General features: G+C 38.6%; 2 protein-coding genes and 1 long non-coding RNA gene across 6 annotated transcripts in view; 1 reads left to right on the forward strand and 2 right to left on the reverse strand.

The window, feature by feature from the left end:
• Window positions 1–1,521: 1,521 nt before the first annotated feature.
• LOC132303703 (protein REVERSION-TO-ETHYLENE SENSITIVITY1-like) lies at window positions 1,522–5,891 on the forward strand. 4 transcript variants are annotated; one of them, XM_059801080.1, is made up of 3 exons: window positions 1,522–1,672; window positions 4,490–4,943; window positions 5,204–5,891. In XM_059801080.1, the coding sequence occupies exons 2-3, from the start codon at window positions 4,647–4,649 to the stop codon at window positions 5,624–5,626; spliced, it is 720 nt and encodes a 239-aa protein (XP_059657063.1). In that variant the 5' UTR covers window positions 1,522–1,672; window positions 4,490–4,646; the 3' UTR covers window positions 5,627–5,891. The 4 variants fall into 4 exon arrangements, with proteins under 4 accessions (XP_059657063.1, XP_059657064.1, XP_059657065.1 ...); XM_059801081.1 differs by having other exon boundaries at window positions 1,549–1,672; window positions 4,504–4,943; XM_059801082.1 differs by having other exon boundaries at window positions 1,549–1,672; window positions 4,517–4,943.
• Window positions 5,892–6,092: 201 nt separating this feature from the next.
• LOC132303704 (calcineurin B-like protein 10) overlaps window positions 6,093–27,785 on the reverse strand; it is a 31,707-nt gene continuing 10,014 nt past the window's right edge. Inside the window, exons 4-9 of the mRNA XM_059801084.1 lie at window positions 12,214–12,273; window positions 8,573–8,681; window positions 8,399–8,451; window positions 7,150–7,230; window positions 6,940–7,052; window positions 6,093–6,557 (exon numbers count right to left, since the gene is read on the reverse strand). Of these exons, the coding sequence (XP_059657067.1) occupies window positions 6,476–6,557; window positions 6,940–7,052; window positions 7,150–7,230; window positions 8,399–8,451; window positions 8,573–8,681; window positions 12,214–12,273 (498 nt within the window). The 3' untranslated portion in view covers window positions 6,093–6,475. The remainder of the gene's footprint in view (window positions 6,558–6,939; window positions 7,053–7,149; window positions 7,231–8,398; window positions 8,452–8,572; window positions 8,682–12,213; window positions 12,274–27,785) is intronic.
• On the reverse strand, window positions 21,468–23,040 carry LOC132303706 (uncharacterized). The gene is made up of 2 exons (XR_009481312.1): window positions 22,094–23,040; window positions 21,468–21,860 (listed from the first exon to the last, which is right to left on the reverse strand). It is a non-coding gene; the product is annotated as an uncharacterized LOC132303706 (long non-coding RNA).

A 27,785-nucleotide genomic window follows, 5' to 3' on the forward strand; every position in this document is an offset into this window, starting at 1 on the left:
TTCTTTTCTCTCCTAAGTAATGTTACCTTTATTTTCTTTTCTGCTCTACCAAACATTGCCTAGAGATCGAATTGAGGAGAAAAAAAAAGAGAAAGATGAGAATAAAGTATAGCTTATCTTGTTTTTCTTTTTTATTCATTCCCTCCCTTTTTTTAATCTTCTTCACAGAGTAGGAGCACAAAAGCGGCAATATTTAAGTCACACATAGTAGGAGAAGAAACGGATACACGCAAAGCGTGAGAGTAGTACCTAGATGGAACGGATACGCGCAAAGTGTGAGGGTAGTACCTAGATATGCGCAAAGCGTGAGAGTAGTACCTACTTAGAAAATTTGTGTAACTTAGGGCTAATAGTTCTTAAAATGAAGGGATTTAAAATAGAAGTTGAGATACTTAGTAATTACTTATTTTTATATTTTAAAATATATATAATGGAGAAAGCTAAATACAATGGGCAGATTGGGACTCTATAATCTTAGCTTTTGAATTTGTGAGATCAGAAAGGAAATACTTTTAATGTTCAGGAGTTAAACATAACTTTTTGACTGAACACTTTTGATTGGTTATATATGCAAAATTTAGAAAAGTGAGACCTCACTTTTTTCTAATATTTTTATCTTGCCCAATAAAGTGTAGTTAAGGAATTCTTTTTAACTCCTCCATCTAAGGCTATTAGGTATGCACAAATAATAGTGTGTAATTACAAAATCAAAAAAATAATAAATAAGAATAATAATTTTTTTCGAAATAAATGCAGTCACCTTCTCTGATTTTCTTATGTATCACTTTCCTAATTTTGTAATTGTAGACTATACGTGTATTTGTAAGTGGACCACATTAGCGATTAGTAATGATTTGCCTACTCACAAATGAGTAGTGAGTAGGCAAATCTTGTCCAAAAATTCATGTGACCTATGTGTAATTTGTTTAAATTTTAGGAAATGTCAATATAATTTATTTTATCGTGTTTTCATACAAAGAAAGGACAAAATTGTTATTTTATAAATAAAGAAAACTCTAAAGGATGTAGTTGAACACAGGTGCTAAAATTCAGGATGCCAAAATAATATACAATTGTAATTTGTCAAAAATTTAAGATATGTTAGTATAATTTACCTTAAAATTTTAAAAACCCATGTTGCAAAAAAATAAAAATAAAAATAAAAATAAAAAACAACCAACACTAAGAAGAAGAAGAATCCAGAATAGAAAAAGAAAAGGTGAAGAGAGAAGTTGTATGTGAAAAGAACCATCTTTCCTCTTCACAAGTGACACAACGGTTGTTTTGCTTTGCTTTCACATGAATATTGCTACGGTATTATACTCTATTTTTAATTCATGTAGATATATATGGTATTGTCCGGGGCCTACCAATGAATGAGATTTTGGATGATATGAATATTGCTAAGGTATTATACTCTATTTTTAATTCATGTAGATATATATGGTATTGTCCGGGGCCTACCAATGAATGAGATTTTGGATGATTTGAGGGATAGGTTCATGAACCTACCCTCTTCTGTCCCTTTCTATTCCAAAAGAAGAAATCAATACAGTATAAGAATCATTATAATACTCGATGCTTTTGCCATTTGGGTTCTCTCATTCTTCATCTTCTTCATCACAGGACATACAAAACAGCTCTTCTTTTGGATCATAATCGACTCATACAGGTCAGTATCATCCCATATTTCATGTTTTTCTCTCAATGTTCATAGCAAGTGCATTCACATTTTGTGCAGATCTTTGTTGTTTTTCCCTTATGCTTTTTTTGTGTTTTTTGATATTGAGTCTGTTTGGCTGTTGAGAAAAACAGTGGAAGTAGTAGTAAAGTGGGACTCTGAAAGTTTCTTTCTTTTGTGGGTTTTGGGTGTTTGTACCAGGCTACAAACCTTAGTTCCATAGATCAAACTAGCTAATGAAAAGGGGTTTGGAAGTTCTTATTGTTATTTTTCTCTTCTGCATTTTGGGTTCTTATTGATCGTGGGTCTGTTTGGCTGCTGAGAAAAACAGTGGAAGTAGTAGGAAAATGGGAATCTGAAAGTTCTTTCTTTTGTGGGTTTTGGGTGTTTGTACAAGCCTTGGTTCCATTGATCAAAACTAGCTAATGAAAGGGGGTTTGGAAGTTCCTTTATTGTTAATCTTTTACTTCGTTTTCTTTGAAGCCAAACAGTACATTTCGTGTCAGATCTTTTACTCAGAAACTGTGTCAATACGGTCACTGACTATAGTCTAGAATATACATTCAAGTTATTGCTCTGGCGAGTAGTTGTTAAAACCCTGGATTATTGCGTCAATTAACACCATTGATTGCAGGTTCATTAGTATATGGCTTATAATTACATTTTCCACAGCCAATGGTTCATGAATAATGGTTACAAGTTGCAGAACAATGGTTTTAATTTTGAATTCGTTATTTATTTTGTGATATCTGAATCAAGATGAATGGTTTTATTTGAAACTGTTAAACTGAAAAATCTATTTTGACGCCTGCTTGGTTGCGGAGAAAAACAGTGGAAAGTAAATTGAAAATGAACTCTAATTTTTTTTTTTTTTCGTTTTTTCTTTGGTGGGTTTTTTGTGGTTGTAAAAACCTTCGTTCCCCTAGGGATGGTTTGGAATTTTTATTTTTTGCTTAATTGCAGAAAAATTAACATGATACTGTCAGATGCAGTTCTGTTGCATATGCTAATCAATGATGATTTGTTTTAAATGATAGAACTGATATGTGCGAAAAGGCTAAATTAGAAGGTTGATAGAAATTTTTAGAATAAAGAAGCTTTAAGATAAGAAGGATTAAACTCGGGTACATGAAATGTAACTTTAGCATACTTGGAAATACAAAAGAAGTTATAATGATCAAAGGACAAAGTTAGACCAAAAGTAACCAAATAAAAAAAATGAAACTTCTTAATATCCTATTCTTGGTTACTAAGGCAGACCTATGCTAAGTCCCAGCTAAACTTATAAAACCTTCTAAAACATAAATAAATACTTATTTAAAATAAATTTAAGTTCAAAACTCAATACAATTTTTAATTCAATATCACAAGGTCTCAAGCATTCTCCGTTTAAAATTTTCCCAATTTGCATTTTTTTTCTTTTTATATTCATGCATTGCATCACATTCACATGGTAAGACAATGTGCAGACTTGTATCAATGCAGGACTACTTAAATTTGAATAAGAATGTGATTTATACCAATTGAGAGTGTGGTAAGTAGGAGATTGAATTTAGAGTGAAATATCACGGGGATTGGAGAACAAGCAGAAATATGGTAGACTGGTAGTGCTTAAAATTAAGCAAGAGAAAAAGAGAGGGATTGGGGTGTCTCAGCTTACCAAAGTAAGAAAATTTGCGCTTGTTAATCAAGAGTCTTAGAGAGTCTCACTACGAGGTATGACATCTCACTACAAACACAAAATGGTATAAGATTGTTCTTTGGTTCACCTGTTCCCTCTTGAAATGAGAAGTTACGGCGTAGTGTTACCGGGTTAATTCAGACAATCGACCCCTGTGACACCTAGTATGGTATGAGTAAGGACATTCATTGATGGCTAAGCTCTGCTTGAAGGCGATAATTGCATGACAACTAGTTGACAGCTAAATGACTACTGAGAAGGTAGTCTTATATAGCATCAATATTATAGTAAGACACCCATAAGTATCGAAACTATAAACCTATCCACACTAAACTGAAGTTTGAAGTCCACAAAACCCTTATCAAGCATTTCACCAATTGCTCCTTCACTAAAAACTAGTCTTCATAAACTTTCTTGAAGGCCATTTCCATAACGTGTAGAAATCACCAGAACTTAACGACATATATGGATAGGGATGATTCTTTCTAAAACTTGATTTCTTCTTATATTATGTGTTTATTAGTTGTATGATAACTAAATATATGTGACACATCCAAATTCTAGTTGTAACTCCTGTCACCATTATTTCAATGCCTTCTGTTCTTTTTTCTGAAATTTTCTCAATAATATTGATTAATTTGAAGGAAAAGTTGGTTGATAAGGACAAGTAAAATATTGCATTGGAATGGGCAAGAGTATTGGGGATTAAGAGCACTACAGAGGGGTAATAAGTAATTGGATCGGGAAAAAGGTTATGCGATGGTCTGATTAAGTTTGCGCAAAGGCTTATTGAACTTAAAATTTTCACTTGGAAACTTAAAATAGGCAATGAAATAGTTCATGCTCTGCTTAATCTTTAGTAATCATGTCCAAATAACCCGTAGGTAGTATGCTTTGGAGCTTGTGGAGAGTGGGAGTCCAACACAACTGGCATGGAGTAAAATTCCATATGTAGATGATCAAATTGACAGCAAATTTATTATATTCCATAATTTTCTTTGTACTTTTTCCATTTCTTTGTACCATCACTGTGCACATTGACTATTATGATTGTATAAATGTCACTGTTTCTCGATATTTGGCAATTATATACTTTACACCCCCTTTCCCCTAATTGTGGCTTTCAGGTGTTATTTTATAGTTAGTTTTTCCAGGAGAGACTTTTAGAAGAAATGCGTTTCTTTCAGAGACGAACTACTATTGGAGTTGACTCACAACTGATTGAGGACATTATGTCAGAGGGTCTTGTCTGACATGGAATATTTGGCCCCACAAGATTGAAAAATGTTGGCAGAAAGATTTCCTATAATGGCTCGTGATGTTGAAGACAAGAGTTCTGCACGAAGAATTCAGCATGAACTGTGGCCACTTAATGAAATTGATCCTAAGAAAGCGAAGTTCCCTTGCTGTTTTGTTTGGACTCCTCTTCCAGTAGTCTCGTGGTTGGCACCTTTCATTGGACATGTTGGCATATGCAGGGAAGATGGGGCTGTTTTGGATTTCTCTGGATCCAATTTTGTGAATGTTGAAGACTTTGCATTTGGCCCTGTAGCCAGATACCTTCAACTTGATAGAGATCAGGTACACTTCCTTGATCGCTCTCAAATTCCTCTCGTCTGTTAAATTTTCAGCTCTCTTTCTCTCTAGGACGTGCGTGAACAGTTGCTCAAACGTCACCATCATCATCGCGCATTTACTCTTTTTTTTGTTTTGTTTTTTTGTCTTTGCCCCTTTCATCTCATACTTGTTCCATTTCTGAATAGATTGTTAGGCTGACTTCTTAAAACTACCAATTGGTCCTACTAATAATTGTATTTTTAAATTTGAAATCTTTTAAACAGTGTTGCTTTCCTCCAAACCTTGCTGCGCACACGTGCAAACATCGCTACAGGCATTCAGAGTACGGGACTGCAATCACTTGGGACGATGCTCTGCATTCAAGTATGCGCTACTTTGAGCACAAATCCTACAACCTCTTCACCTGCAATTGCTACTCGTTTGTTGCTAATTGTATGAACCGGCTCTGTTACGGTGGATCCATGGGTTGGAACATGATAAATGTGGCGGCTCTTGTGCTGTTCGAAGGGCAATGGGTTGACAGCTTATCTATCCTAAGATCATTTTTGCCTTTCACCGTGGTGCTTTGCTTTGGCGTTTACATGGTTGGATGGCCATTCTTGGTAGGACTGTCATCCTTCTCTCTCCTCCTCTTTGGCTGGTTCGTATTGGGTTCATACTTCGTCAAAAGTCTGTTAGAATGCTAGATCCTTGTCCAAATAATGCAGAAAATTCTGTTTGATGGAAACAAGATTTTCGTCCGAGCATTGTTCATAGTACTTGAGAAACTGCAGAAGAAGCTGCGCTGATGCAAAAGCTGGGTTTTTGAAACAGAAATGTATTCTATAGGCTTAGAAAAGGAAACTGAACCATTTGTTGTGCATTTTTCTTACGCTAAGATGCTAAATAGATGGATTGTAGAGTTCTTATTTATCAATTTCTCATTAATCTAAAAGAAATATTTGCACCAAATTTTCTTCTTCATATGAATTACAGTGTGTATATCAATTGGAAATCTGCAAGTGTATATATCTACGTGTAAGTATATGCTTATATAGTGTGTGTGTGTGTGTGTGTGTGTGACTGTCCCCTGACTGCAAATTGGCTGGTCAATGGAACGGGCTTTTGCCAATATAAGATCATGTAAGCAACTTGAATCTGAAAGAGACAATGTGGATCAAAGAGAAGCTCAATTTTTGTAAGCTGTTGGCATTTTTACTCTTTAACTTCTACCATTCATTGAAACAAATACACATGAATAGACACGTGTTGTTTGTGCATATAAAGGCATATTTGAAAGCATGTATGTACAAAAAAGCACACATGTATGTTTGCATATATACGGTAATGTATACTATGCTCTACTCATTCGTATGGCACCTGTATACAAAGGATTAATTTACATTGCGGTTTTGGACTTTGCTTGAATGATCAACTTCAGGATATCCGGGAATGATAAAGGAATTCTATGGCAATGAATCAGAGATCATCATCTCGAAAGCTAAATCCCGCAAAGTTGACTACCCAAAGGAGCTCTCTCCGAAGTTTCAAGGACTCTACTTTTGGGAAAAAGCTTCAAAATCTGAGTCTTCAACTTCAGTGTTGAAAACAAAACTTGGAAATGATGCAGTGATGTTCCTGAGGATCGATCAAATTATGAACAAAAGAGAGTAATATAATTTTGGAGGTGTTTATCATTCTCAATGGATTGCTGGTACTAGAGTGGGATCTCCAATTAGGGAAGAAGATATCCAATGACTGAGAGTTCAATAATCACTTCTAATTAAATCTTGCAATGAAAAATTAAAGATATAACGTGGTCTATATTTCTTTATTTCTTCTTTTCCTTGTGTCGAGACTCGAGAGACAAGACAGAGAGAAGGTGGCGACTAAATGATCTTTGATTATTAAAAGCATAATTGTCATACTTAATTGATCAAAAATAAATATGTGAAATGCATAAATATAAACCAAAACAGTAGTATAAAAGAATGTGAAGACATAGGAGGAAGTGGCATACTTCAAATAAGGAAGAGTCATATTCTTCAAGAGGGTGGGATGTCGAACAACATATGCCTTCCATTCTTCTTTATTGATTTTACCATCCTTGTCTGCATCAGCATCAGCAAAAGTCTGCAGGAAGGATGAAGATCTTATGCGTTGTCATATATTCCAAACAATAAAGCAATAATCTTAGGAAGAAGAAAAACTCCAATGTAAACATGCTTACCTTGTCAATGATAGCCTCAAGAAGTTCATCGGTCAGCTTCATGTCAGATTCCATCAAAATTGCAATTACCATTTGCTTAACCTGGAATCAGTCGTAGTTTTTGTTTAGGGATATGATTGAAGAGTTAACTGTGGGTATCTGTACAATTGAATTAATAATTGTGGACAATTAGGTATGAAAGCATTGCCAAAAGATATTTGAACCTGTGTAAAACAGTATTAATGGTATAGCAACGTAGATTGAGCACAATGATAGAAAAATCTTAGTTTGGAGCAACAATAAGAGAGAACTGCTTTTTCATTCGGTTCTATAACCTTTTAAGTCCATTTCAAATTGCAATCTCTCTCTCTCTCTCTCTCTCTCTCTCTACACAGGCACACAGATGACATTATGCATATTACGCTTTAAAATATAAATTCTAGTTTCATTTAAATAATATATATATATATATATATAGCTTTAAACTATTAACCAAGACATCAAAGAGACGAGAAATGTGAATAGAAGCATAAATTACTATCGCCTGGACTCCTGTGCAAATTCAGTTGGACAAAAAGCTAGAATAAGAGATGAAAGATGAAATGTTTACATTCAATGTACCAGTCAAGCACATGGGCATTCGAGTGCCACATTAAGGCATCACAACTCATGTGAACTTCCTTTAATTGAAGGGAACCATGTCCGTTCTGTGTTCTCATATTCAATCATATGGGAGAACTTTAATAAAAGATAGATTGAAACAGTTAAATGCTAGAGTGTGGGACAAGGAATGGGCATCATTTTTTAATTCTGCCAGGATATTAAATCTGCTGACCGGTTCAGGGAGTCATTTGTTAAGAATATATATTTCTTGCACGAAGTCGACATTGAATAGAGAAACATGTTTTGTAAGTCTAGCAGCTAAAAGAAAAGTCAAAATGACATTTTTCATGGCTTACATGGTTTACTTATTGCAAAAACCCTCACCAGAGCTATGTCTAGAACCAAATAGTGCAAGAAGCCTCATTTGTGGCAACTTGACTTAAATGACAATACCTTAACAGTGAGTTAGATGGTTCTAATATTTTCATAGTTCCATGTTAAGATTGGTTGCTAATTACTACATATAATATATCTTTTGGAAATTAGTTGGAAGCTTAAAAGGCCTATTAATGCAATGAAGAATGTAATATCTATATTTTTCACTGGACATATGTCCAACTATAATTACTTTTGGCAACAATTACCAAGGGAGAACTTGGGCACTCACTTCTTCTCGTTCGATAAACCCAGTTTGTCTCAGATCATACAGCCTAAATGCAACTGCAAGACATCAAAAAGAAATACACATGGGTTATATCCATAAGATGTATTTCATTGTATGAAAAAAAAAAAAAAAAAAAAAAAAAAAAAAAAAAAAAAAAAATTGCCTCTGATCTCTTACAAGTTAACTTTTCTTCCATAGGGGCATAGGGATGGAAAACACTAAGTGCATGGACGAATTCTTCAAATTCAATCACACCATCTCTCTTTTCATCAAAAAGATCAAAAACCTGCAAAAGCAAGAGCTATGACTGAATAAGCGCATTAACTTAAATGCCATGTAGGTAATAACAAGTTCTTATTGTACTGGGCTTCACTTTATTAGGGCTGCAACTTGGGCGGGTTAGCCCAGCCCAGCCCAGCCCCAACCCAAAAATTTTGAAATCTGGACATACAATTCACAAATCAGGTTATGTTCGGATTGGGTTTTGTCAAAATCCAGACATATTCGGGTTGGGTTCGGGTTCAACCCGAACCCAACCCAAAACCCAAAATTAAATTTTTTTTTTTTTTTTTTTTTTTTTTCTCCTTTCTCTCTCCTCTCTCTTCTTTCTCTTTCTCTCTCTGCCGGAGATCTGGGTTGCTTCTTTTTGAGCCGTCTGGTCGTGGTTGTCTGATCCTAAGCCGGCCTCGATGTGATGTTGCTTCTTCTTTCCGGCGATGGCACCTGCCTCCTCGCCGGAGATCTGGGTTTCCTCTCCCTCGCTCCGGCGATTTCACCAGAGGACGGCCGTCTCTTTGAGACCTTCGCAGGGTACTTCTTTGACGGTTTCTTCTTCGGGTGGCGGTGGAGGAGGAGCTCTGCAGTTGGCATCAGATTCCGGCGAGTGGTGGTGGTGATTTAGAGGAACCACATCTGGGTTTTAAAATAAATAAATAAAATAAACACTGAGAAAATTCGGTTTTGACTTTTGATTATTGCAACAGATAGATAAACTGAAATATATAGGTTTTGAAATTCTGATTCTTGTAGATTTAGTACTTCGCAGTTGCACAGAGAGAGAGAGAGAGAAGGCAAGTTCAGAGTTGGGAACGAGAAAAGAGTTGGAGGCGGCGATTGGGGAGGCTGAATCGATTTGCCCTAAATATATATATATATATATATATAAATTTCCATAAAAAAAATTAAAAAAAAAATAAAAATAAAAATTAAAAAAAAAAAAACCTCAACCCGTCAACCCGACCCAACCCGTCCGAAAATATTCGGTACGGATTATGACCACAACCCATGTTAGGTACAATTCGGGTTGGCCCAACCCAACCCGATTCGGGTTAAGGTTGGGTTGGGGCTGGGCTTGGTTGGGCCAACCCAACTTGCAGCCCTACACTTTATAGAGAAAATGAAAGAATGAGAAAGACATATTCTCAAAGTTGATTTGAAGATTATAACAAATGCTAACACAGAGAGAGAGAGAGAGAGAGAGATATGCTCAACTTCTAATTCCATAATTTCCATTAGGGGCTAAAACTATTTGAAACTGGTCTGGAGATATAAAGGTACTTATGAAAGTCTTGGTTATTCTAAACCTAAGTCAAACCTCAATTACAAACATGTGCTATGTTTGAATTAAAATGGGTAAATTCAGATATCAGAAGTCCAAAGTTATTATGAATAAAACATAGAAGCACATATGTAGTATTCTTAAATATAAATTCAAACGTGATGCACCAAATTGGGAAATGCAAACGTCTTTAGAATCAAGCAAGAGTTGTCTGAACATAGACTTTGGATAAAAAAAAATTTGTCTGGACCTGGTTTAGTTTGTGTCAGAACTCAGAACAAGTATATCAGATTCTCAAAAATTGAAAAATGGCTTATGCGATTACCTACAATAGTCCCAAGTGTCAGAGATTTGATAGGAACAAATGCCATATCTAGATTTTGTTGGATTTAAAGGGCTCAACTTGGTTCACAAGGAAAAGTAATGTTGAAATAATAGGTCAAAGAATTTCTTATACATATGACAGCAGCGACCACTTATTATATACTATAAAAGTCCACCATCCCAATCTTAAAAATGAACACGTTAAATTCAAGGTAAACCATGATCCTAGTGAAGCCATCCTTGATTAGACAATGACCAAACCCTAGGCTTTGATAGAGAGTTAGCGCAAGTTATATGATTAAATTTAATACCTAGAGGGGAGTGAATATGTCTTGCAGGGTTTAAACTAACTTTAACTACCTTTTGAATTTTAACCAAATTATCAAAATTGTAAAATAAATTAGAAAAATATAATGAAAACATATTGATCAATCATGCCAAAATCATCACACAGTAATTATTTATACAGAATAAACAATAGAAAACATGCACAATGGACACAGATTTTTTACGTGAAAACCCTAAGCAAAAAAAGCCATGGGAAGTCGAATCCACTGTTAGAAAGGGATGTACAACTTGGTCAACAGTTTAATACCCCAAAACCCATAATTAGTTCTCTCTTTTTTCACTGATCCACTGAACTCTCCCCTCAAGTCTTCAGGCACACAGTTCGCTGTCAACAGATTCCGTTACTCACGCAATCTGCTTCTTCAATAGCATTTTCACCTACGGGTCCAATCATCTACACAAGCTCTAAAGGTTGAGTATTTGGTGTTGAATTTATGTTAGCCTAAGCAGAAATGAATTGCCAACACGAATATCATTCACGAATCTAATGGTAGATGATGAATGGATGAAAAATAAAAGGCTATATGTTCTCAATGTGGCCTCACAATATAAAGCTCTCTATCATATGTCGATAGATTCTCTTAGGGTTCCTGAAACAATGGATTATTAATAGATACGAGAAAGTAGTACGACAAGCTTATTGTAGTTTCAAATTGAAACGAAAACTTCTTTTTCAGGTAGGTTGATTGATCGAGTTCTCATGTCGATTGCCAGCATACGTCTTAGTTCACTATCCAATTTATACTTAAAAAATATTTAAATCCAGAACTTTTGTAAAACTCAAGTCTTAACACATATCAAAGAGGATTTTTCAAAATTAAAATATGAATTAATAAACCCTATTTAATTTGGTGAGTGCAATAATTGGTGTCAAATTACGTTTGCACCGTTGGTTTTGAAAGTTACTAATCTGCCCTTTTTGTTCCAACCCTACCCTTGATAAAAGGTAACTAAGTTGACGTTAACTAATTTTCAAAAATTTAACTAAAACTAAAAATAAATATTACAACTTTTGTTTTAATCACGAAATTTGGCAACCTAGGTCCTATTGTCCCAAGAAACCTAGAAAGAATAGCTCAAGGAATGAGATTAATGTCATATGTTCCACCTAACAGAGCAAAGTCTTAACAGAATTTCAGGAGACCTTTCTCTATCAAACATATAACAACAATTAACAAGAGTTTAGCTCAATCTATCGTATGATTATATGAATACTGAAATCAGAAGCTTCCTAGAATCTCCCGACATTAAACATTCACTCTCTATCTGGCCCATAACCACACAAAAATAGATATAAAAAATGCACACGCTTTTAGCCTTTTACACAGTTCAGAGCAAACAATTTTTACTGCCTTACTTTTCCCTTTTTCCCTTTGAATAAGAAGCTCAATCTCTTTTAAAGAGTTCTTTAGTTAATCTTCTAAGTGGCATTTGGTCAACTAAACACAATCAAATTTCTCAAATCACTAACTGGGATGTTCTCATAATACCATTCCTAATTCCCACCAAGTAATTGAAAATTTAAGCGACGTCTACAAGAATTAAACATAGAACAGGAGAAAAGTTGTTTTGACTTTTGAGCACTTACCCGGTCCAAAAAAAGATTCTTGCCATATGGATTTTTGAACAGTGCCAACATAAGCTCTTCCTACAACATAATAAACATTATGCAAAATGGAGATACAACAAATACTAGTACCAAGCTTTATGGTGAGTATATATAAGCCCTAATTAAGGGCAAGAATTGTTTCTGCAGTTCTGTAGCATGCTTGCACCATCAGTAAGGTCCAGCTTTTGTGGATTAGCTTCTAGAATACAATTGGTTTATGCAACGTTTAACCATTTACTGAATGAACTACTTCTAAAGACCTGATGTGCAATTATACATACAAAAGATATCTAGACCATTGAACTTGATTTTCATGATTCTGGTTATTACGACCATGTTATTGATGAAAGAAGTTCTTAAAAAGTGCACCATAATCATTAAATTTTCTATGAAATATTTTTAAAAAGTATAGACGGTTTTCAACCAAAGACGGTTTTCAACCAAAGCAGGTTTGAAGGAGGAATCATAACTTCTTGAAATCCTCCCTTTGCAGTAAAATTTTTACTTCCAGGACTAAAACGTTTTCTCCTACTCATCAAATAAATAAATAAATAAAAATTATGTTTGAGTATTAACTACATAACGTTCTAACAGAGCAAAAACTCCCCAAATTAACTTCACCATAATACAATAAGAGGCCCGTGTGAATAAAGAAAAACCCATTTTTTTCTTCTTTATATTGTGTATAACTATATTTTCCAAAACAATCTCCTTTTGAACAAATTTTGATAATAATATATGAGAATTTTATACTTCCAAAATGCAATGGCCCCAATTTTAAATCTATATAAAACTTAATCAAAATTTCAATTTCCACTGAGAAGCATAACTGAAATGCCACATAAATTAATAAATTTTAGGGTAGAGTGCAAAAAACCTCCCTGAATTATTGGCTTTTTGCAACGAACCCCCCTGAACTAAAGATTGCCCCCCTAAACTATTGATTTGTTGCAATTAAGGACAAACCCATCACAAAAGACTAATGTAATGTTTCCGTTTTTTATCATTTTCCATTTTCTGGGATTTTTCCTGATTTTTTTGGGGGTTAATTCCGTTTTGTCTCGATTTGCATGCCGGACACCGTCGGGTGTGCCAGGTGTGTTTGGAAGTTGGTTGGAGCATTTCCTTAAGTTCAAGACTCTTAAGAATACATGAGTTGCCATTTCAACATTTTTCTGCTTTTCGGACCTGGAGGTCCCAGGTGGGACCCGCTACCGGAGTTGTTGTACACGGAGGTTGTGTCATGGATCCATTGCATTTCATGCATTGTTATTTTGTGCATATTTATATGGTGGTATGTTAATTTGTGTGGTTGTAACTTAATTGGATTATATATATATATATATATATATATATATATATTAAAAAAGAAGATTTTTTTTCTCATTGGTGGGACCCACCAATGTTTTCATTTTTGATGGTCATAAGGCCATTTTGCTAAACCCATTTTCTCTCACTCTCTACCACGGTTCTATCTCAATTCTTTTTCTTTTTCTTTTCCTCACAAATTCAAGCAAAGATCTTGACTTTGTCGTTGAGAATTTGATTTTGCCACTTGAGGCAAAGTTGACGAGCGCGTCGAGATCTTCGTTTTGATCGGAGCAAAGTTCCGTCTGGCCACCATTTGGGATTTTGAATTTTGGGTTCAAATTGGGGCTTTTCATCTTTATTGAGGTAGGGGTGTTCTAATGCATGTTTCTTTGATTTTTGTGAATTATCCCAGGTGGGACCCGCTACCGGAGTTGTTGTACACGGAGGTTGTGTCACGGATCCATTGCATTTCATGCATTGTTATTTTGTGCATATTTATATGGTGGTATGTTAATTTGTGTGGTTGTAACTTAATTGGATTATATATATATATATATATATATATATATATATATATATATTAAAAAAGAAGATTTTTTTTCTCATTGGTGGGACCCACCAATGTTTTCATTTTTGATGGTCATAAGGCCATTTTGCTAAACCCATTTTCTCTCACTCTCTACCACGGTTCTATCTCAATTCTTTTTCTTTTTCTTTTCCTCACAAATTCAAGCAAAGATCTTGACTTTGTCGTTGAGAATTTGATTTTGCCACTTGAGGCAAAGTTGACGAGCGCGTCGAGATCTTCGTTTTGATCGGAGCAAAGTTCCGTCTGGCCACCATTTGGGATTTTGAATTTTGGGTTCAAATTGGGGCTTTTCATCTTTATTGAGGTAGGGGTGTTCTAATGCATGTTTCTTTGATTTTTGTGAATTATCCCTTATGAATTTTGTTATTTGCATGCTTAATTTTGTGAATTTTGTTCTTGGCAATTATGGTTAAATGCATAAGATGTGACAAATGTACTCCATGGAATAAATGTGTTGCTATATGTGTTTTATTCGAAATATGTGAAGGAGAATGCTAAGTATTAAATTGTCGTATGCCCTATATTCTCAGTTGCCATGAAATTGAAATTTAATTGTGAAAAATTGATGCTTTGAAATTCTTTCAAATATACAAGTATGATGTAGATGATATGTATGGGATTTTGTTGTTGAGTTGGCATTTGGAAGCATGAAGCATTCATGCATTCATTGGGAAAGAAAAATGGGAAAAATGGTTTTTGAAAGAAAAACGAAAATTTATTTTGGGGAAAAAGTTTTTGAAAAATGTTTGCGAAATCCCGGACACCTAGGAGTCGCCTAGTAGTCCGTGGCGTTGGTGTGGTCTAGAGGGGATTAGGGAGAGACCCTAGCGTGGTTGAGCTGCCTAGGCCCTTTAACGACGCCTTGGAGTTGCCATGTGGTCGGGGATAGTCAGTCAATCCTCCTTTCGTGACGCCATGGAGTTGCCATGGGTCGGATTACACTACCGGGTTGAAAGAGTGAAACGGTATTGTTTCGAAAACGGGGAGCAACATTGCATGGCATGGCATTGGCACATAGTGCATACTTGGTGGTCGGATGACTTGTTTACATATTTGTTGATGTTGTTAATGCTTTACCTATTTCCCGAGACATGATCCCGTTTACTTGTACTCTATTCTTTGCGTAGATTCACGGGGTCATAAGAGGAGTGTCTTAGACACTTCCTACTGAGCGGTTGGCTCACCCCATCACATTATTACACTTTTCAGGTCACGGGAAGGAAGTGGCGGACGACGCTCTTCCACAAGTTTGAATTAGTGGACTGTTTTGACATCTTTTATATATGTAATTTCATTTTTTTTTTTTTGTATAAGCCTTGGGATGGCACGTATATCGAGTATCGACATTGGAATTGACCGTAGTGCCCTTAGACGACCTCGGGTTCGGGTAAGGACCTGGTTAGCAATTTGGACCATCGGGTTCGGGTCATTACAAATTTGATATCAAAATAATGGTTCGAAAACCAGTAGGACGACGGGTAGAGGCCTACCTAGGGTTGTGTGGAAGGTGAATTGCATTATTTATGTGCTTATGTGTTAAAGTGTTTGTTATCTGAAAAGCATGCTTACTTGCTTAATTGCTTATGTGTTTACGGTTTTAAAAGGCATGCTTATTTGCTAAGTGTTCACATGCTTACGTGTTTAATTGCTAAAATGTGTGTTATATGGCCTTGACGATGAAATGTATAAATAATTAAAAACATATTAATTATGATAAGATGACAAGTGTGATTTAGGTGGTAACGGCAAGTAGTGAGCATGGTAGGTGCAAGCATGTCTTGTATGGTATTGTGACGGTTATTTAGGCATGGTTATGTAAGTAATTTTTTTTTTTAAATGAAAGACGGGGTGTTTAATTTTTTTTTTTTTTAAATGATAGGACACGATTGTATCATGGTATAGGGTACGGTTATTATGTATGTATGTTCACATGTGTACATACGGTTTGGTACGGGATGGTTGCTAGTATGGTAAAGTACTTGTTGTGGCATTGATGGTTGTGTGGGTTTTGACCTGAGTAGGCGAGGAGCTCGGTTGCTCTAGGTTTGTTTAGGTGTTGGTTCTTACCGAATGAATGGCGCAGGTCTTTAGCTCGTGGATCAAGCTATTCGGTGCATGGTTGCTTCAGTTTTCTCGTTATTTTTAGGGCGTAGTGCTTGGGGCATAACTTTCGAACGATTGAATATCGCATAGTGCGATGTCCAGGGTGAGACGTTTGAGTTTCATGTGTTAGTGCATGGGTTCCTGTGCTCGTGGATGTCAGGTGTACGAGATGAGGTTTTCATAGGAAAGGTATGACCTTAGGAGGTTGATGTTTGTGACTTAGGTCACGATTTGCTACTGAGGTTCTCTTCGAACCGGTTTATGGTTGGTGTAATAAAGGTTGTCTGAGTCACAAGTGTAGTCTATGGGTTCTAGACGTGTATTTCGGGTATCTTGGTACGGTCTAAGGAAGCGTGTTAGTTCTGATTGTTGAGGGGATTTGTTGGACTATGTAAGTCTAGGGTGGCGTAAGCATTGACTGGAGTCATGCCAGTGTTGGGTAACCGATTGCCAAGATGTGGGTCATTTTGTGGTCTTGTAAGAGTCTGTTTTAGAGACTGGTTTACCGAGGAGTGATCCCCATTTCGGAGAGTTGCAGGATTGTGTTGCGGGTAATTGACTCTCAGTGAATTGATTGTATGGCTCGGTTGATGAGCGGGGTTATAGGTTGGCATAGTTGTCGAGAGAGTCTCGAGGTGGTGTATAGTGGTCAGTTTTGGCCGTATAGTGTAGGATTGCATGATAAGGCATGTAGTATGGGGTCATTTATGTGATTGGTTATTTGTGGATGAAGTGATAGATGATGGGTACTGTGTTACCAAATGGACTGTGTTTTAGAATTTGAAAGTTGTGAACTGGAGTTGAATTTCAAATTGCGTCTGGAGTATCAGGAGGTGGTACTTCTTGTTTGAGGATCCGGTGGGATAGACAGTTGATTAGAATGTTTGGGAATAGAGTGATCTTGTAGGTGTAGCTGGTAGCCCCATTTGACTTTTGTCAAGGCCAATGGAGTTCTGAGGAACGATGAAGAGGGGAGGTAATGATGTTGAACTTAGGGTGTGAAATTTCCTTGACTAAGCGCGTGGATTGCCTTGGGATGAGTGGTTTGAGTAACCGGTTAAGTGTTAGTGACTGATTGTGTTGTAAATGGTTTTGAGGAGACAGTGGAGTGTTGAGCATTCTAGTTTTTGTGCTCATTTTTCCTTTGGGATCTGTCGCCATGGCATTGCCGTATAGAGGCTCTTCTCTGATAGTAAGTAGTGGTTGTTGTGGTGAGTATCGAGAGTGAGGCATACTCTCTAGTTGTGATGGTGTCATCCTAGGGATGCTTGAGGGGAGATCGCTTAGCGGTAGCTTATTGAGTCTGTGGGACGTGAGTCCGAGTTGTCGTTCAAGGATGATGGTAGTAGAAGCATTATGGCGTGATGTTTAGTACTGGTGAGCAGAATGGTTTAAGGTATGATCCGAGGATGGTTTAGAGATTATGACTTGTTTGTTGTGTGTTGTCACGTAGGTGATGGGATTGTACGCCAGTTGAGGCGATTGTGAACCGCTTAGTCTTTAGAACCAGTGAGGACGATGTTGCCAGATAGGCACCTTTTTCTTTTGACGAGTAGTGGATTGTTGTGATTGAGGTCATGGGTCTTGTGTGCACGGTGTTCGAGGGAGTGTCGCCTAGAAAGGTAGAGATGGAATGGGTGATCATGTGTCGTTGTATAGCATAGAGGTTATCATTTAAGGATGACTGGTCCTGGGTAGAATGGGACGCAGTATCCGATGGGCAGTAATCATTTCTAGTGTTGGTACGCTGTGAGCATTGATGTTCTTGTCTGATAGTCGCGTTGTGAGTTGTATCCTAGTATTCAATGAATGGGTGGTGTGGATCTGTTTGATTTTGGCTAGCATGGGTATCGCGGTGTAGCGTGTGGGAGGTTCCGGTATTGATAGTGTTTGACGGTCCATTAGTGGCGAGATCACTTAGATTTGAGTTCGTGGTTCCGTACGAGTATCCGGTTGGTTTTTCTCGTTGTATGTGTCCACGGTTGGACGATTGGTGAGCAGCAGGTTACATGGTGTCAGGTGCATTCGGGTACGAGTTGTCAATCTCTGGTGAGTGCGGGGTTCATTACCCTTCCATTTGTTCTGGTTCTGACAAGGACGTCATTTGTGGTATGTTTTTGTCCTTTATCTAGGAGTTATACACGTCCGCGGATAGGCCGACCCATGTGTAGGTTATTATGCTATTAGAGTTCACCGGTAAAGGTTTAGTTGAATGAGTCGACTCACTCCCACGGAGGGAGGTGGAGTCTTTGGTTTTTGTTATGCTTGTTTTGATAGTGATCTTGACTAGTGGTGTGTGAGGCACGAGTTGCCAAATAGGGATTGTGTGTTTCCGATGTTTGGTACTAGCGGTGATGGCTAGGGGATGTGTTGTGAACGATAAGTTCGAGAATGATTAGGTGATGTGATATGATGTGATGTGATGTACTTGGGTGTTTTTATAGACAAAAGTAACTTGGTAAAATTGGCGTTCTCAATTTGAGAGTCTGACTATCATTATATACAAGCGAAAAATTACAAATATGGAAAAGAGAATAAAATCAAATCAAAATAAAGAGAATAAAATCAAATCAAATCAAATCAGAATAAAAATAAAATCCCTAAAAATTAGCCTATATTGAAGACCCAATAAATTTGCCATAATCGTTGAGTCAACTTATAGATAAGATTTCCAACACTCCCTCTCAAGCTGGAGCAAATATGTTGACTAAGCCCAGCTTGACTATGGAAGACTGGAGAAGAAAAGGCCCAACAGACTTTGTGAACACATCTGCAGTCTGTTCTGAAGAAGGAACAAAAATAGGATTAATGATACCTGATCGAACCTTCTCTCGAATAAAGTGAATGTCTACCTCAATATATTTCGACCTTTCATGTAAAACAGAATTAGAAGCAAGCATAATGGCTGATTTATTGTCACAAAATAGCCTTGAAGAACCTTTCTGTACAAGACCCAACTCTCCCAAAATTGATTGAAGCCAAAGGAGCTCACAAGTACCTTGAGCCATAGCTCGGTATTCAGCTTCAGCAGAGGATCTAGAAACAACAGCCTGCTTCTTACTCTTCCATGATGTGAGATGATTATCATAGAAAGTACAGAAGCCAGAGGTAGAACGTCTATCTGTCTTACATCCAGCATAGTCTGCATCAGTAAAGCATGAGAGTCCAGACTGATTTCCTAAGGCATAGAACAGACCAAGACCGGGGCACGACTTAAGGTACCTCAAAATATGGTAGACTGCATCCATATGAGCTGAGCGAGGGGCATGCATGAATTGACTAATCACACTAACAGCAAATGTCAAATCAGGCCTTGTGTTAGTCAAGTAGATAAGACGACCTACTAAATGTTGATACATGGATGGATCTGGAAGTAATTCCCCTGACTCAACAGAGAGTTTAAGATTGGGGTCCATAGGAGCGGAAGCGGGTCGACACCCAAGCATGCCAGTATGTTAAAGAAGATCCAAAACATATTTCCTTTGAGATAAAGAAATTCCACGACGGGATCTAGCAACCTCAATTCCAAGAAAATATCGAAGAGGACCCAAGTCCTTCACATCAAAGGACTTTTGAAGATGAAGTTTCGCCTGAACAATCCCTGAAGCATCATCACTTGTGATAATGATATCATCCACATATACCAACAACATAATGCAACGACCATCAGAGCAACGTCGAATAAAACAAGTATGGTTTGAGTGGCAGTGCACAAAGCCCATGGATAAAACAACATCGCCGAAACGACTAAACCAAGCTCTTGGAGATTGCTTCAGACCATAAAGAGACTTCCGTAGCCTACAGACTTTCCGAGCATACTCAGCCTCAGCCCGAAATCCAGGGGGTGGATCCATATATATAGTCTCAAGTAAGTCTCCATTAAGAAATGCATTCTTGACATCTAACTGATGCAGAGGCCAAGAATGGGCAGCAGACAAGGAGACAAACAGTCGCACAGACGTCAACTTAGCCACAAGAGCAAAGGTAGCACTAAAGTCTTTGCCCGGAATCTGAGTAAGCCTTTTGCCACCAACCGAGCCTTATACCGATCAATAGAACCATCGGCTAAGTACTTCACATTAAAGACCCATTTGTAGCCAACCGTTTTCTCCCCAGAAGGTAAAGCAACAAGTTCCCATGTATTATTATGGTGTAAAGCATTCGTTTCTGTTGTCATGGCAGACACCCAATTGGGATCCTGGAAGGCCTCTGACACAGATTGAGGAATAGAAACGGTCCCAATCTTGCCCAGGAAGGATGTATATGCACTTGAAAGACAATCATAGGAGACATACTGAGAAATAGGGTGGTTAGTGCTACTAGAAAAACCATACCAATTAGGAGGATGACGATCATGGGTAGGATAATGGGAGGTACGCTCAGGAATTGTAGGAGCAATAGGAGAAGGAGAGTTACCTGGACCTGGTTCTGAAGATGATTCTGGCAGGGAAGGTTGAGTGCGATGGCGACGAGAGTAGACCTGCAAAGGTGGAGGGGAACCCTGCATGGATGGAGAAGGAGATTCCAGGACAGTGTGATTTTCAAATAGAGGAACAGGACGGGCAATAGGAGAAATCTCCTTCTCCAGATCACAAGAGAGAGAATCCTGTACCATAGAATTAGTACTATAAAAAGAAACAGTTTCATGAAATGTCACATCAAGAGAATGATACATATGTTTGGTCATAATATCATAACAACGATAGCCCTTTGACCAGAATACCCCAAGAAAATACACCTAGTAGATTTATCATCAAGTTTATGACGAGAAGGACTACGGTTATGAACAAAACAAGTACAGCCAAAAACACGAGGCAGAAGGTGAAACAATGTATAATCAGGGTGGAGAATCTGAAGTGGTGTCTTACCACCCAAAACTCGACTGGGAGTACAATTAATCAGAAAAGCAGCTGTAAGAACAGCCATGTGCCAATAGAATTTAGGCACATGCATGCCACTCAGAAGACATCGGACCACAGACATAAGATGACGGTTTTTGCGTTCAGCCACGCCATTTTGCTCAGGAGTATAGGGGCAAGTGAGTTGATGTAAAATCCCCTTTTTATTAAGTTCAGACCGGAATTCATTCGAAACATATTCTCGTCCATTATTAGAACAAATATTACGGACAACAGTGTTATACTGGGTTTTGATCATTTGAAGAAACTGGGTAAATAAAAGAAACACATCAGATTTCTTTTTCAATAAATAAACCCAAGTATAACTAGAATAATCATCAATAAATGTCACATAATATCGATGTCCAGAGAAAGCAGTACCTGGGGAAGGGCCCCAGACATCAGAATGAATAAGATCAAACATACTAGGAGCACGACTCATATGAGAAATATAGCTAGTTCTAGTATGTTTAGAAAGCTCACAAACTTCACATTGAAACTTATGGTCCTTACATGCTATTTGACGAAGGAAACAATAGACATAGATATTGAAAGTTTACATGCCCCAAACGTGCATGCCACAGACTAAAAGTGCGAAAAGAAACATCATAAACACTAGAAGTAGGTAGGACAGAAGCTTGAAGACTTGTTCCTGGTGGTTCCCCAAAGTAGTAAAGCCCATCACGCTCATAACCCCTGCCAAAAATCCTCTTCGAACAAAGGTCCTGCAACAAACAGTGATCTGGTAAGAATATAACTGCACATTGGAGGTTTTTTGCAAGCCGGCCAACAGATAAAAGGTTAAAGGCAAATTTAGGTACATGAAGGACATATGAAAAAGTAATATCAGGAGACAGACAAACATCACCCTTACTGTGAATATAAGATGTAGAGCCATCCGCAAGATACACAGATTGAGTAACAGGTATGACATTAGAAGAAAAAACTAATAACTCACCAGTCATGTGATCATTGGCCCCAGAATCTAGAACCCAAGTGGGCTGCTTGGCCTTAACATGAAATGCAATAGGAGTACCTGTAGCAATAGTTGCAGTGGGAGCAGTTGAAAGAGCACTAACTCTAAAAGCAAGGGAGCCAAGCTGGTCCTAGATCTGCCCAATCTGAGACTGAAGCTGGCTCAATCCAGGAAATACAGTAGATCCACCAGTAGTAACAGGAGTTTCTGCAATAGCCGCAGTACAAGAAGAACCAGTTCCAGATAAACGGTTCCTAGAAAATTTTTGCTTCAGTTCAGGATGAAGTTTAAAGCAACGAGCCTTAACATGTCCAACCCCTCCACAATGGTGACAAATAATCTGACCTCCGGAAGCTCGTGATCCAAAGTTGGCTGCAAAAGCCATACTATCCCCAGCAGGCTCAGACACTGGTACAGGAACAATTGAGGGCTGAATTAAACGGTGCCTACGTGCTTCACCATCAACAATAGCAAAGGCTTCCAACAGGGATGGCATTGGTGATGCATTCAAGATCTGAGACTTTAGTGGTTCAAATTCTGGGCGTAATCCCATCAAAAACTGATAGGTATGCTGACGATCAAGACGTTTGACAAGAAGAGAGGCTGCCTCAAAAGGAAATTCACTAAGAGGCTCATATTTAGCTAGTTCCTCCCAACGAGATCTCAAATACCCAAAATAATCAGTTACAGACAAATTCAGGCCTTCCTACAAGGCCTTAGCAATATCTTGATATAATTCAAAAATACGAGCATCATTCCTAGAATGAGCATACATTTGATCCAAAGCAGTCCACAAGTCATTAACAGAGTCATAAAATATGAATATATTATAAATGCGTTCCTCCATAGAATTAAACATCCATCCTAAAATGGTGCAATTGTCCATATCCCACTGAGCATATTTAGGATCTTTAATATCTGGCTTCTTTTCAGTACCCAAGATCCACCCTGATTTGCCTTTTCCACCAACATAGAGGCGGAGGGAATGAGCCCAGGATGCAATATTACGGCCATTCAACAGCACACTAGTTGAGCCGGTGTGTGTTGCGCCGAAAAGAGAGTTTTTTTATTATTACTTGATTCAGCCATAATATTAAATAGATCAATTCAACAGATTACCAATAATTTCAAATAAAGGAGGAATAGACCTGATTTTGATCAAACCAAGAAGCCAGAGACACGGCGGTCTGATCCGTAAATGCTGCCGAATATCCCGGTAGCCCCAAAAAATTACAAACACGTCTTCTGACCCTTAGTGCATGAAAAAGACTAAGGGAATACCCCTACAGGGGTCGAACCTAAAGGAGATTGACTCCCCCTAGGACTGTCGCAACAGCGACCTGAAAAAGAGAGAAGGTCTGTGAAAAAAAAAAAAATAAGGAAGGGGCTGTAACAAGATAGAGAGAGATATTAAAAGAAGCGGTGAAAGAGAGAGAGATGGGGGAGGCGTAGGTTTGAGGCTCTGATACCAAAAAGTAACTTGGTAAAATTGGCGTTCTCAATTTAAGAGCCTGACTATCATTATTACAAGCGGAAAATTACAAATATGGAAAAGAGAATAAAATCAAATCAAAATAAAGAGAATAAAATCAAATTAGAATAAAAATAAAATCCCTAAAAATTAGCCTATATTGAAGACCCAACAAATCTGCCATAATCCTTGAGTTAACTTATAGATAAGATTTCCAATATAGACGTTTGATTCGAGTAGTGTTTTGAGGACTAGTGTCGATATCGTCTCAGGATTATATGATTTGAAATGTGAATGTATGATTCCTTTGAGGAGTAATCGTAGTAATTGACTTTGGTTTTGAAATCTTAGGCATGAGATAGTCGCATTGTATGTTTTGATGAGGTAAGAGTTAAATCGAGTAATGTTATGGAGTTGATTACCTGGTATGGGTGTTATAAAGAGATCGGAGAGCCTTTATACGGGTCAATGATTGTGGTCTTTGGTGCCGTATTGTTTTTAGCTTGTTATGGGTTGTGTGATTAAGGTATGATTGGGATTTTTAGAACAGGTATATAACTGTATAATTGTTGAGGTTACGTAGAGTGATGGATTGATAGTAAGTGGATCTCATGATTGACTTGTGGACTATGTGAGGTTGTGTTTGAGGTTCGAACCTAAGGACAGGAACGACGTCTATGTTGAGACCGGATCGATGATGAGAATGGCCTGGCCAACCATTTCTCCTGAATCAGCCCCTCTTTAGCACAATGTCCGGTTAAAGGTCAATGATTGCTTTGATTTGTCGGGGACAGTGAGAGCACGGTATTGCGCGTTGTATCGGTGTGACAGTGTGGATTCGAGTGGTTTGTCTCAAGTGACGAGGTGTGATATGTAGAACCAAGTGTCCGATAAAGGGTTTGCGGTACGATCATTGATTATTGAAGATCTTGTTTTGAGGATTTGTGTCTTGGGTACTGAAAGTACAAAGAATTTTTCCCTAATTGTAGAGAGAGAAACTTTACACTCTCAATGATTTTTCAACCCCTTTTCCCTCTCAATCCCTTCTATTTATAGACGGTTACAACCTCCACTGAGCTGGTCCTATCTTGTTCTCCTTTGGCTGGACTCGATTTCTCTCATTTTATCATGGGCTTCTGAAATGGCTTTATGGACCTGGGCCCATACGGCGCGAACTGGCTTCATCCTGTTCGTCCACACCCGACCCATCCTATGCAATGTGGATCACTCCAAACCCGGGTCGTTTTGGTATCCTCATCTGCCCCCAATAATCTCTTTCCTCATTAATGAGGGTGAGATTATTGAAAGGACACGATCTTGGTCTGACGGCTTGGAGCAATAACTCGAGGAATCGAACGGCTAGCAGAAGAACCCAGGTTTCGAGATCCGCAGCGCCACTTTTTGCCTTGACCTTTGGAGTTTCATGTCGCTTTTACTTCTCCTCTTTATAAATTCTGATCCTTCTCTCCTTCACCCTCTCTCTTACCTCTTGCTTCTACTCCCTGTTGCTTTCCTGCACATTCCGGCGATCCTTTTTAATTTCTCCGGCAAGTTCTTCCGGCAAGTCCTTCCTTTTCGATTTTTAGCTACTGTGCCGTTGCTGAGTTCATCACAAACTTTCAAGGGTAGTTTCTTTTTTTTAAAAAAACCTCTCCTTAAAAGATGTCTTTACTGCCTAGAACTCTTCCCCTTTTTCATGGCTTCCCTTAACCTGAACGCCATTCGATCCAAGAATTGTATCCCTCGCGACGTTTCTCTCAGAGTCTACCCAACAAACTTAGACGAGAGATCTGGTGAGGGTCTTCTTCCTGGGGAAGTTTTATTCTCTGTCGTCCACTTGAACGTCATTAGGTTCCCCGTACACCCATTCTTTTGTTATGCTTTTAACAAATTGGGGCTCTGCCCCCTGCAAGTTAACCCAAACTTTCTTAGGGTAATTTCAGTCCTCCTGCTCTTGAATCATGACAGGGGTCTTAATCTTGACATTATTGACCTTCTCCTCTGCTATCGGATTAACAAGATTTCACAAAACGACTTGTACTATCACTTCTTTCCTATTGACAAACGGTCAATCTGCACTGATAAAAGCTCATTTGAAAAGGGTTGGAGGCGGAATTTAATTGTGGTTGGTGGGAATTGGCGGACTCCGCTCGGCCATTCCTTCCCTATCCCTTCTTCCTTTGGAGCCTGTTCTGTCTCTGGCTACAAAAAGCTGAAAACACATCCTTCTGAATGCCACTGTGAAAGTTGTCTTCCCCATTTTTGCACTTTTCTTTGTAGATGCCTTCAAATTCCCCATGATGAACTAGTTTATAGCGTCTGCAGGGCTAGGCTAGATACCTTGCAAGAAAACGTGCTGAACGATATCCCTTCAGCTACTGATTTGCTTACATCTGATAATCTTTCTGACATCTCTCTTTTAAGGTCTACAATAGAGAACATTCAGATCCCATCGTTAAGCAGAAGGAGGCGTCTTGCTCCCACCCCTTCTAACGCTCCTGCCGTTATTCCATCACCTACACCTGCTTCCACATCATCTCTTCCTGCTGTCTCTGCCCCAGAGCAAGTTGTGGTTGCCCCAGCTGCGACTCAAGTCTCAACCCGTTCTGCTGATGCACCCTTAGAGCTCAACCCTGCTGAGAACCCTGTTGTGGGCCATACTGCTAAAGTCCGTCCTGCTATCCCCGTCATTATGCCATCAAACATTTCGTCCGACACTTCTTCAGAAAGCACTCAGGAAATTCTGAGGACAATGGGGGGCCAGCTAATGCTGCTCTGTTGGAAAAGAGTTTGGGCAAAAGGCCAATGCCTGAGGGCGGTCATGATCAGAGTGATATCCCACCGACCCGAAGGATACGGATGGCTTCCTTCAGGGTTACTGAACCATCGCCCCCTGCCCAGTTCTTCATTCCTGAAGGCGAGTCGGCCAGAACCTCTGGTCCAATTCCATCCGTTCTTCCATGGTGACCTTTGCTCAGCCGTGAAGATGGATCAACCATTGGCCCCACTGACTCAATATATAAAGACCCCCTCACTTCGTTTGCTTTCTATAAGGGCTTCTGGACCCCCAAAGACCTTGAAATCCAGAACAAACTGTCCTTTGGTGAGATGTTCCAACGGTTCCCGGCCGCAGCTATGGAGGTGACCCTTCTTCCACTGAACTGTGTTCCTTTTCAGTTATGATTCCTTTGTACTTAGTCTGACCTGAATTTCTTTTTCTTCATGCAGACTCTGTTCGGGATGTTCACCTTTCAGAAAACAATTGAAACTCTGAATAAAAAACTTAAGTCTCTCTCTGTGAGCCTTAAAAGGTCTATTGAAGCAGAGACTCTTCTTGAGGCCAGAGTTGCTGAGCTGGAGTCAAAGCTTAGGGACTCAGAGAAGGAAGTTGCTGACCTAAAGGCAGAGAAAGACGGTCTGGCAAACGAGAGGGATTCCCTCAGAGCTGAACAGGATTCCCTGAAGACCGAACGGGATTCTCTTCATGATGAGGTTGACGTCTTAAAAACTGAGAAGAATGTAGCTCTGACAGAAAGGGACTCTCTCAAAGCCGAAAAGGGAGACCTTCAGCGCTCATTCATTGCTGAACGGTTATCGTATGCGAATTCCCAAGAAAAACTTCTGAATGAACGGTCTTCCCTGATGAACATGATCAGCAGAGTCGAAGGGGGGATGAGGGCTCTCCTTGCTCGCTTTACCAAGACCAGTGCCATCCGATATGCTGAAGGGTACAGAGACGGTTTTGTTGACCGTTCTCCCCCTGAAGGTGAATCAAGCTCTTGTGCTGGTCCTGATGAACTAGACGCTTCTCTGGACATCCACCCCCCAAACAACTATCAAAATCCACCATGCGACCTAGCCGAGAACATTTTTATTGAATGCATAGAAGTCACATCTTCAGGAATTGTCCCACCCTTTTATCCTCTGAACATTCTTCCCCTTTCTACCATCGTGCCCTCTTCCTCTGTCGTTGCCGAAAGACCTATGCCTGCTGAGGGGGTGATTCATCTCGACTCCCCTTCTAAGGATGATAGGGCAGATGGAGATCTCGATGGTCCAGAGGAAGATGGCGAGAACGACAAGCTACAGTCTGGAGAAGATCAGAATTGAGACCCAATAGCAGTTTTTTTTTTTTTTAAATCTGCATGTATGGTACTATGTACCTTGGGGCCTTTTTGGCTATAAATGATAATGTTTTTGCTC

The sequence above is a fragment of the Cornus florida genome, unplaced genomic scaffold (assembly GCF_030987335.1).
Source record: "Cornus florida cultivar Cherokee Brave unplaced genomic scaffold, ASM3098733v1 CherokeeBrave_3.0.0_Hap2_Chr04, whole genome shotgun sequence".
Lineage (NCBI taxonomy): Eukaryota > Viridiplantae > Streptophyta > Magnoliopsida > Cornales > Cornaceae > Cornus > Cornus florida.